The sequence below is a fragment of the Poecilia latipinna genome, unplaced genomic scaffold, assembly GCF_001443285.1.
Source record: "Poecilia latipinna isolate Pla-1442-1.1 unplaced genomic scaffold, P_latipinna-1.0 Scaffold3751, whole genome shotgun sequence".
In the NCBI taxonomy this organism is placed as follows: domain Eukaryota; kingdom Metazoa; phylum Chordata; class Actinopteri; order Cyprinodontiformes; family Poeciliidae; genus Poecilia; species Poecilia latipinna.
This window is the reverse complement of record NW_015116367.1, coordinates 27,483-37,985: the sequence shown is the minus strand read 5'-3', so window position 1 is coordinate 37,985 and position 10,503 is coordinate 27,483. Positions and strand designations below refer to the sequence as shown.

The 10,503-nt window shown below is 39.5% G+C and overlaps 1 protein-coding gene across 1 annotated transcript; it reads right to left on the bottom strand.

Annotated features, from left to right (window-relative positions):
- Window positions 1-267: 267 nt before the first annotated feature.
- LOC106941581 (calsequestrin-1-like) lies at window positions 268-9,737 on the bottom strand. The gene is made up of 11 exons (XM_015024655.1): window positions 9,313-9,737; window positions 7,137-7,230; window positions 6,318-6,418; window positions 5,316-5,427; window positions 5,044-5,117; window positions 4,197-4,327; window positions 4,048-4,093; window positions 3,850-3,904; window positions 3,607-3,707; window positions 3,415-3,489; window positions 268-1,426 (listed from the first exon to the last, which is right to left on the bottom strand). Exons 1-11 carry the CDS (start codon window positions 9,547-9,549, stop codon window positions 971-973), a joined length of 1,482 nt encoding a protein of 493 aa, XP_014880141.1. The 5' UTR covers window positions 9,550-9,737; the 3' UTR covers window positions 268-970.
- Between the last annotated feature and the right edge of the window lie 766 nt (window positions 9,738-10,503).

Genomic DNA, 10,503 nt, shown 5'->3' with positions numbered 1-10,503 from the left:
AGCTATTAGCAGTAATACACCCCTCACCTGTTGTAGAAAGATGTCATATCACCATAAGATTCATAAAGATGAAAGTAGTAGAGGTAGGAGCAAGTTAGACTTTAAGTTTTGATTTTTGGTTTGATCTGCTTGCCCTCCTTTCCTTATCGTTTCCCCCTGACATTATTATATTACATACAGAAAAACCCAAAATCCAGAAGAATTGTTCAGCACACTTATTTCACACAAACACCCATGCTCACCTCTTTAAGAATTATACAATAAGTAAATTTCTTTCCAAGTTGTTGTTTATTTAAGACTTCACAGTAAATTAAAATTCTCTCGTTACAAAAATAGAATCTGGTTGTTGTCATAATTCATCATCATAGAAAACATCCATATGATGTACAGTACTTTCATTGTACAACATCATACTGACTGAACACAGTAGACTGGTGGTGTTTGAGACCCAACGTGACAGACTGTTAGCACCCTTGAATCGGATATTATTCAGTTCAGTACCGGGGAAAACAAGAAAATATCTGAGTGCATATAAAACATGCAAACAGCAAAAGACAAGACATTTGGGCTTATATATTTTGCATAAAAACAACAAAATCCTTTCAATTCTATGAATATAAAAACTTTAATATGTTCAAAATCCAAAGCAGTAGGTGACAGGATTTTTAAAGAATATCTTCTTTTATTGTACAAGACAGTATTACATGTGGAAATAAATAGAAGATTTTTTTACATCATAGATCAGTAACTTTGTCAGGGAGAACGACAAAAAAAACTAATGGAATATACTGATTCTGGTGAGCTGCTGAGAGAGGATGATGAAAAGATGAAGGATTTACATGAACGGACGACTTCGTGATCAGAAATTGTCACAAAAGTGGTTGATTCAGCAAAGTCATCGACGTGATGGTAATGTTGACTCTTTAAATGGCATTGGTCAGACTTAGAGTTTAAATTACGACTCAGCAATCTAATCGTCGTCGTCATCGTCGTCGTCGTCATCATCGTCGTCGTCGTCGTCATCGTCGTCGTCATCATCGTCGTCATCATCGTCATCGTCGTCATCATCGTCGTCGTCATCATCATCGTCATCATCGTCGTTGTCATCGTCGTCATCATCATCATCATCGTCGTCATCATCGTCGTCATCATCGTCGTCATCATCGTCATCATCATCATCGTCGTCGTCATCGTCATCGTCGTCGTCGTCATCATCGTCATCGTCATCATCATCATCATCGTCATCATCATCGTCGTCATCATCGTCATCGTCGTCATCGTCGTCGTCGTCGTCGTCATCATCGTCATCGTCATCGTCTTCCTCAGGATCAATATCTCCTGACAATACATCTTCAAGCCAATCTTCCAGCTCATCCACAGAAGGTAAATCCTCCCCATTATCAATGTCCATCCACACGCTGTCAGCCTGCACAGCAACAACAGCAGTAAAGCAATGTTTTCAATTCCATTTAATTCAATTCAGGTTCAAATTGAAAATCAACTCAGTTATTTTTGAACAGGGAGAAAGAACTAGACCTCCCCTTGTTAGTCAGTTGTGCCAATTTACCAGATCAGCTGTGACATGTCAAGTCACAGCTAATCAGTTTGCATCAACTGAGCAACTAGTAGTTGTTTGAAAATTACCTTGACAGACTCACAATCATCTGATTCGCCAAATCAGCTGATGACACAGATTGATGCAATGTGGTGATGCAACAAATCATTAACATCTGTCAACTAAAGGTAGGGGATATCACTGATAAGAGCTTAGCGGAAAAGTATTTTAAAGCAAGCAAAGCAAAGATGAGACTCTGAGATCATGATCATGAACGCCTCAGACAGACTCATGACAAAGACAATGTCCAGTTCATTCTCAGAACAAGCTCAGTTTTGTAGTGAGAATGCAGAAAAAGATTTTATACAAGGACTGGGAAGCCAATCTGAGACACTCATACTCTTACAGCACCCCACCCAACACAAAATGCCATGGGGGTCACAGTTGTAGCTCTTTTTTGCATTGGCAAAACACATATGGACTGGACAACTAGACTCAAGTTAACCAAGCAGCACCTATGCTAGATTAAGAATCTGGTATGGCTTGCCACAGTCTGAAGAAAAGCCAAACTACCCCTCTTAAAGTCAGATTGATCAAAACCTCTTTTCCAACCCCTGTGTTGATCCATCAACAGCTGGAGCACTCTGCCCATCCCCTCTTCTTAGGAAGATGGTGGCGACAGTGGTAGCAGTTCGTCCTGCAATGGGCAGGTTACCAGTTCAATCCCCGCTCTGTCTGCCTCTGTCATTGTGTGACAATTTAGCTTGGGAACTTCAGCCACTGCTTGCTCCTACTCAAAGGTTTCATCACGATCATTACCAATGACCTCTAGACCACAGATCTTGGAAGCTGCATCTATTGAGTATCCCGAACACGGACCATTCAGATTCCATTGTCTCAACCTTTCTCTCAACATGATATAAACTCTCCCATGGATGGGAGTTAAATCACTCCTGAACTGTGTCCTTCATCACATATTCCTAGGTCACCCTACACTCAATTAGATTCACCTGGTCTTTATGGTAGCTCTCCTGATATGGAATCCAATTAACAAGTTGATGCTTATCAATAGTCAGCTCTGCCCCTCCCTTTAACCACCTTTTGAAGACATAAAACCAAAGGTGTGATTTCAAGCCTGGTCATTTACATTTGGATGAAGATGGCATGGTACCAAGAGCACTCATTGATCACTTTATGTCCAAACATGTTCTGGACATCCCATACCTAGAACAGACATCCATTCCTCGCAATCATACCTATGCAAGGGATCCCACCATTCCCAATGGTACAATTAAAATCCCCCAGGAACACAAGAGATTTTTCAGATGCCACCCATTCCAGCACAGAGGCTAAATGAAGACCTGGTTTTGTGAACTTCAGCACATTGGCACAAGTTATATCCAACTATCTCACAACTCAATGTCACTAAAGGGGAAGCCTCTCACTCACTAAGAAGAACTCCAACATATTGGAGCTCAGCCAAGGGCCTTTGAGCATCCCCAAACCTGCACAAGGCTGGGATCTAGTGGGTCAGAAACATCCCCAAAGAGGGATGTGTGTCCAGTACAAAATGTGGCAGATGGCTCCTTTTCATCTTTTCATAGGCGGTCAGAATAGATCAAAACTGTGAAAGGATGAAATTAAGTAATAACATAACAGCTGCACCTGTTTATAGACCCAATTTCACTTAAATAGGTGACATTCTTACACGGGCTTAAACTATTGCCGTACAGATAAGCTGTAATCGAAAACAGAACCCGCCTTAAGTTAAATGTGCTGCAAGAGTAACATTAATTAACAACATTTAAGAATAGATAAACTATCCAAAGTACAACTATTTTCCTACAAATAATACTTACATCATCAGCTTCAATGACACCAATCTGTGGGTGGGACAGATCGATTCCGAAGGTCTTTTCCCAGTGTGGCAAAAGCTGAAGAGGGAATCAATCAAATAATTATGGCACTACCACTGTTGCCAACTTTTAAATCCAGGTTTTCACGTAGATTGTTCAGTATCATTTACTGTATTGTATCATATTATTTCTTACCAAAGGGAAGTCGTCAGGGTCAATCCAGAGAATGCTGAGGTTAGGGTTGTCGGTGTTATCCTCTGCAACTTGTTTCAATTTGTGCAAGAACTCAAAGCCATCTGCAGAACAGAAGATGACAGTTAAAACGTTTGCTTCTGCTCTTCATGACACACTTGTTTATTTATAGATATATATGTTTCTACCCATACAGATCCATCTGTTTATTAGAGGAATTTTCTATTGAAATGTATTTTTCTTTACCGATATCGGCCTCTTCTGCAAAAGCGACAATATGTTCTCCACCGACATCATCATCCTGTGAGCAAAATAACAATAATCTGTACTCTAAAAGACTTGAGATTAAGATAACAATATCAGAAACTAATACATATTAATACATTTACTTAAAGCCTCTCCATAATAAAACTGATGCAAAGCTGAAAGTGTAACATTTCTTACCCAGATCTCATATACGTTGCTGGGTTTCAGTTTCCTCAGTGTTGGTCTAAACAAGCACAGAGCCATTAAGATAAAAACATACTTAGCTTATTCAGACTGTTACACTTATAACTAAAAATATCTCGGAGCATGCCAACAATAGGAGCTACCTGTCATTATTTTCAATGAATTTCACCAGTTCTTTCTCAGAGTAAGGTTTTCCAGGGATGACCACAGGATTCTCAATGAAGGATTCATAGAAGTCTACTTCATTGAGCTTCAGCTCCAGGGCCTTAGCAACCTGCGGCAAAACAACAGTAATTGGATTTATGACCTGACCATGATGGCTGTATCAGTGATGCAAAGAAATACTGGGTATTACAGAAAAACACAGTGCTCAGCAAGGAAAACATGCATCCTGTCATTTTAACAAATAGTAGCAGGATCTAGTGCTAACAACTGATACCACACGGTTTTCAGGTTGCACATAAAAACAGAACGACAAACCTTTGCAGGTTTTATTAAATTAAGAATGCACACAAAACATTGCATCATGTATGTCTGAATTAAATAAGATGCAAAACTGAATGCAAAGCAGCAAAAACTGCAGAAGTGGTGAAATAAAAACAGAGTATATTCTGTAATTTAACAAGTAACGAATAACTTACTCAGACCTTACATTGCTGCTTAGGTTTATTTGCAGTTGTGCTGTAGCGATCTTCTCATAATAGTGTTTCCAAAAAAGTTTACTGTCTTGACTTTGACTAGACCCTTCCATGTCATAGTTTACATCATGGTCAGTGATTATTTTGTAAGCTGCCTGTCTATTGATCAGACGGCTCATCGTGAATAAATTTCAAAGCACTTAGGTGTGCAGGTAAGCTTATGGCTGATTAGTGACTGCACAGTGTTCAGGTGTTTTTCAGTTTTTTACTTTCTGGAATGTAATTAGCAAGTTATTTCAGTATTTAGCAAGCTAACGATACTGAAATCTTTTCACAATTAAAATGACCTTACCTTAGGATTAAATGTTGCAAAGAACTTGATGTGAGGATGGAACTCTTCAGCGGCATCTGCGAACGCTTCGAAATCTGAAATGTTACAAGTAATTTGTCAATTTATTCCAGTCTTTATGTGAGATATCAAACAATGCGCAGCTGCTGCATCACTGCTGCTGACTGTGGGTTAAAATCAGACCCGTGAAATTATTCCAGGCTTTATGCTGCTAATCTCACATCTAGCTACACAGTTACTCGGTACAGATAGTCATGCCATCACAATATTCTTACGTTCTGACTTGTGACTCTTAAAGTAGCCCACCAGTTTGATGTCCTCTTCGATGCTTTCAAAGCCTTTCAGTTCTCTGCTGTTGTCAATAATTTCCACAGGATCTTCAAGAACCTGAGGGAGAAACGAAGTGGGAGGGAAGAGAAAAGAAAACCACAGTGAGAATATCTGGTTGAAATATCCATGTAGCCAGCAAATACAAGCCCCGATCGGAAAAAGGCAAGATGGCATGGAAAAATGCAAATAACTACTAACAGCAACAATGACCGAAAGCTGTATATTGTCTCCAAGTTTAGCTGACTTATGCATTTCAGGTCAGATATATATGGTTGAAACCAGATGTAAACCAAATAAAAAACTTTTTATTTCATCACTGTCTCAAGTTAAATCAGACCAAACTTCTCCTGTTTTATGTTAGAATTACCAAAATTATTTCTATTTGCTAAATGGCAGAAAACATAGTTTTTTTTTTCAAATGTTTTCTGTAACTTCCTTCAAATTGAGAAGTTTACACATAGAGTTATTACTGTCTCTTTGAAGCCCAGATGATGATTTCATAGCTTTTTTTATTCATTGTCTGAAAATATCTGGTTTCAATCGTAGCAGCAAACTGTGATCATGATTTGATTAAAGCTCTTTTTATAAAGGCTTGCTGATTTCTCATTGTCATAAACCTAACTTTATTTCTAGAAATCATCTTAATTGTGCTAATAATCTAATAATCTTTGTGTACTATTTTGCGTCATTTCTTTTTTTTTCTTTTCTATGGAAAGTTGTAATGGGAGTAGATGTCAGCTCAAAGTGGATCTGGTTACGCTGGAAGTTTCTCACCGTTAATAATATAAATATCATGTAAATGTGAAAACTATCTTTTTTGTATCCACTTGCATTTTCAAAATGCATCTTGACTTTTTCCTGATTTCAGGTTACAAGTATTTGCTTTCCTTCCTTCTTCATGCTTAAGTAAGGCAGGCTATTAACTGGGAGACTATATCCTCACGAACATCATAGATGAACTCCACAAGGGTGTGTGCCTCAAGTTCACCGTCATACTCTACAACTTCATCGTCGGTGAAGATGAAGATGCTGTCTGACTCTTCAAGGCCTGGAGAGAAAAAAGACAGTTATTAAGAGGCTGATCTCATGCGACATGTTCTAATGCCGCAGCAAACATAAATCTGGGAAATATGAGTTCCTTGTAAAAAATATTCCCATGCCTTAAAGTTTTTTACGTTATGTCACATCACAAACAGAAACTTCAATGTATTTTATTAGGATACTGCATAATGCATAGCTTAAATGTGCTTAGAAAACCTAACTGTGCGGCACCTTAACATTCAACAAGACCAACAATTTAATGGTTTTGGTTCCTGTGTTAGAATGGCCCAGTCAAAGTCTCAACCTAAGTGGCAAAAATCAGTGTTTTTATGTAGCTCTCTAGACTCTAGAGAAAAAAAATAGAAAATTCAAGATGACATTTCGGTGTGCAGCTGAAATATCATCAATCACAGATTTTTTTTTTCTGTTTACCGATTACATCAATATGAAATATTTTTTAATTTTAAGAAGTACTTATCTAATGCAGAGAAAGGTATTTATTAATATTTTTTACTGTTTCTTAGAGGATAGTTTGATCAATTTATACTGCCACAACCGGTCACATTTATTTTGGTAGTTGTAACAAGAAACAATGTAAAAAGGTTCAAGTGATATAAATGATGTGCAGTGTTGTACATCAGCACCTTCCTAAAATAATGGCCTAAGTCATGTTTTGACAAAAAACAACAACAAAAAAAAAAACATCTTTCTATCAGCGCATTTACCTAATTTCTTTGCAACGACCTTGTCAAGCTTTGCATCAATGAGTCCAACTCCAATATCCTCATCTTCAAACTCATCCAGGACTTGGGCTGCACGCTGCAAAAACAAAACACTCCGTTACCTAAACACATTTCATGAAGAACGCAACCACATATTGAGGAAAAACTGCACTGGGGGAGCTCCACTACCATAAAAGCCTGCTTTTCAAAGAGCTGCTTTGGCACTTTCTAAATCTGTACGAAACATGAACCTCAAGACTGACAGTCAATTCCACCAATGGGCTGTGACCCTCTTGCCTTGAGGAAGTGGTTTAAGGTTGTCCAAGTGCATTTAAAGACTAGAACGCACTTGCTTCATCGCTCGCTCACTAGCTCACGTACACACATGTAAGTGGAGTATGAGATCTTGAGCAGCTGCCTTTAGCGGCATAAATAGTCGGCATAAACAGGTCGCCCTGCAGGTTGTTGAGCAGATGATTCCTTGCATTGCTTTGAGCTCGTCTGTCTGTCGTAGATCAGAAATTGGAAAAGTGGAGCATTTTGAATGACACTGTTGGCACAATTTTGGAGAACATGAATTGTCATTTGGTGATGGGTCGCGATTAAATCATATTACATTATATTACAAATTATATATCTTGCACTAATCCAGTGCCGTCGCCTGCAAAATGTCCTGCCTTTTGCCGTTTCCCCTTACTGACAATAACACCTCATTATGTTGAAATCATTTTCTGTTTCCGAGGAGAAACCCAAGCCTCTAACTCCAGCATCTCCGGTCAAATATAAACCGAGGAGCAACACCAGCCCAGGCGCTATTTTGGTGAAGCGATGCTCAGCACTCGGGGATCCGCTGACAAGTACAGTACTGCAAGTGTCAGTCACAGTGGGGAGCTGAGGTGGCATCACTGAATCCAAAACCCCCAGTGCTGGCCTGCAGCCCTGACCAACCCAACCCCCCACCAAGCGGAGACACCAGAACCTGCTGAGATGATGTGATATGCTAAAGGCAGATGCTCACTTCAATCTCCCTGTTCTTCTTGGTTTTTAATGTCTTGCTTTTAATAATTTACCTTCAACTTTATTTTTTCCTCCATAGTTTATATTTCCTCCATAAATTTCACTGTCAGTTCATGTTTCGGGTGGGTTTAATGCAGACATTCCAGTCATATTTGCATACTTGGAGTGTCTAGAGGCTCATTCGTCACTGTTGACAAATACCTCACCATAATAAAAGAATTATGCCCTTATATTTCCCATTTGGAATTTGAGAGCCATCGAATTTTTTTAAATTACATGTAGGTTGTGAAACGTCCATAAAAGCAGATTTATCTATTTGCCTTTAGCAGTTCTTTAACACGTCTAAGCATCTTCCTAAAATAATGGCCTAAGTAATTTTTTTCCAAAAGTAATCTTTTTTTTTTTTTTTTGCCAAAATCCCTTTGGGAAAAAAAAAAAAAAAAATCACGTAGGCCATTATTTTAGGAAGGTGATGTCATTAAGCATGCACTATGTGATAAAATGTCATAATATCGGCCAGATTCCTTTTTTCTTTTTTTTTGTTATGAATCATAGAAAATATATTTTTTAAAAGAGCGCCAACTCCATCGTAAATCTTGTAAAAGGAAAAACAAGGAAATGTTTTAATGAAATGTCAAATCTGAAAGCTTTGTTAATACTAAATGCCAGCAATGGTATTTTGGGAGTATTTGATGATTGCTGCCTTATAGATCATGTGCAAACTGACTCTATGACCCTTGATAAGCCGTTCTTCAACACCTTGAGAGCTGATGCAGAAGCTTTATGCTGGATGGTGACGTAATGTGGGGAAAACTGCTGAGTCTCCACTTCTGACAGGGGTCCTAATGTTTGACTGGCATGCACAAGCACTCAACGTCATGCACAGTCTTTGGGGAATAAGAAAGAAAGAAACAAAACAAAACAAACAAAACAAGGCAATGTGTAGACTTGTTTTTGTCCCCCACTGCATTTCAATTTTTGCAAATTATGCATACATTCACACCTTTCTTAACTAGAAACGTTGCTTGATTTTGAGCCTTTAAACCCAAAATGAGTTGCAAAGTTAAAAACTCAACCTTTTTAATAGTACTTATTATTTTTTCTGAGTTATGTTAATTCTGGGTCTATTTCCAATTACTCCTCCATATCCATCTCAACCCACCTCGAGGGCCAACTCCTCAGCCTCAAACTGTTTCTGGGCAACGCGGCTGGATCCGGGGTGGTCATGGTAGTACACCACCATAACGTCGTACTTCCTCATCACGGACTTATAGTTCTTGGCGTTCAGGTTGTGTACTCGGTCCTTGCCGTCATATTCGGGGTAGTCCAAGCTCTCCTTGGCCAGTGATTGCCCGCCAAATGACAGCAAGACTGCCACAAGCACCCATGTCCACTTCATGGCTTCTCTCTGAGACGATTTAGATTTCTTTTAATTATCGTACAATTAACTGAGTGGGGTTAAAAAATCTTTTTTCTTTGCTTGCAGAACCCTTTCCAATCCGCGTCACCCAGAAGAGAGCAGGACTAAACTCCTGGATCCACCTTATGACAGACCCCACATGGGAAACTGGCAGTGGGGCACAGGGTACAAGAGGGGCTGGGCTAAGTTTGACATAGGTGTGACGGCGTCCGCCTATGGTGGGGTGTAACTGAGCAGGGGTGAGGTGGTTGGTGGGGTGACAACTTTGTGTGTAGGTGTGTTTAAATGTTAGCTGCATACCTATAAAACTGGGCCAGAGTGACGCGATGAGGGCCCAACTTGTCAAGCGCAGAAAATTTGGAAGACAAAGCTGAAGCTGCTGGGACGAAGTGCAGGCGCTGTGTTTGGACGCTTCTTCTTTTCTTGCCAAAAAAAAAAAAAAAAAAAGGTGCGATAGATTTAGAGCTGGCCGCAAATGTAAGGCACTCTTCTCCCATATTAAGTGAAGGATGAAGTCTTGGATCCCAGCTAAAAATAATGGAAGTAGGACAGAGAGGTCCATATCAGGAGGGGCTACAGTCGGTGTCTAATTTGCTGCTGCTGGCATTGGTGCAGTGCTAAAATGTGGAGCTGGGTCACTCAGGGACAAGAAGAGAAGGGGGGTGGGGGGACAGGGGTCTAGTGAGGCTTCAATGTAAAGATGTCACAAAAATAGATTTTTGCAAGATTCTGACTTTCCCTCCCCAGGTTTTTGTTACCCAAAACAAGCATCCTGTTCATTCTGCCAACTGACCACTTGCTTTACAATCTAATGATGTAGAGGCCACTGGAGATGGCACTGCCTTGCAAAGAAACACAATGAGAAGCATAACGTCAAGAGGAAGGACGAGGGGATTTTTATTTATTTTTTTTGCCAAAAGTGGTTTGTGAAGA

Excerpts from the sequence above, each read along its gene's own strand:
- LOC106941581 (XM_015024655.1), bottom strand. The coding sequence starts at position 9,549 with ATGAAGTGGACATGGGTGCTTGTGGCAGTCTTGCTGTCATTTGGCGGG. Across the intron at positions 6,419-7,136 it reads GGTCGTTGCAAAGAAATTAG|GCCTTGAAGAGTCAGACAGC; the intron begins GTAAATGCGCTG and ends TTTTCTCTCCAG. Across the intron at positions 1,427-3,414 it reads GTGTCATTGAAGCTGATGAT|GCTGACAGCGTGTGGATGGA; the intron begins GTAAGTATTATT and ends GTTGCTGTGCAG.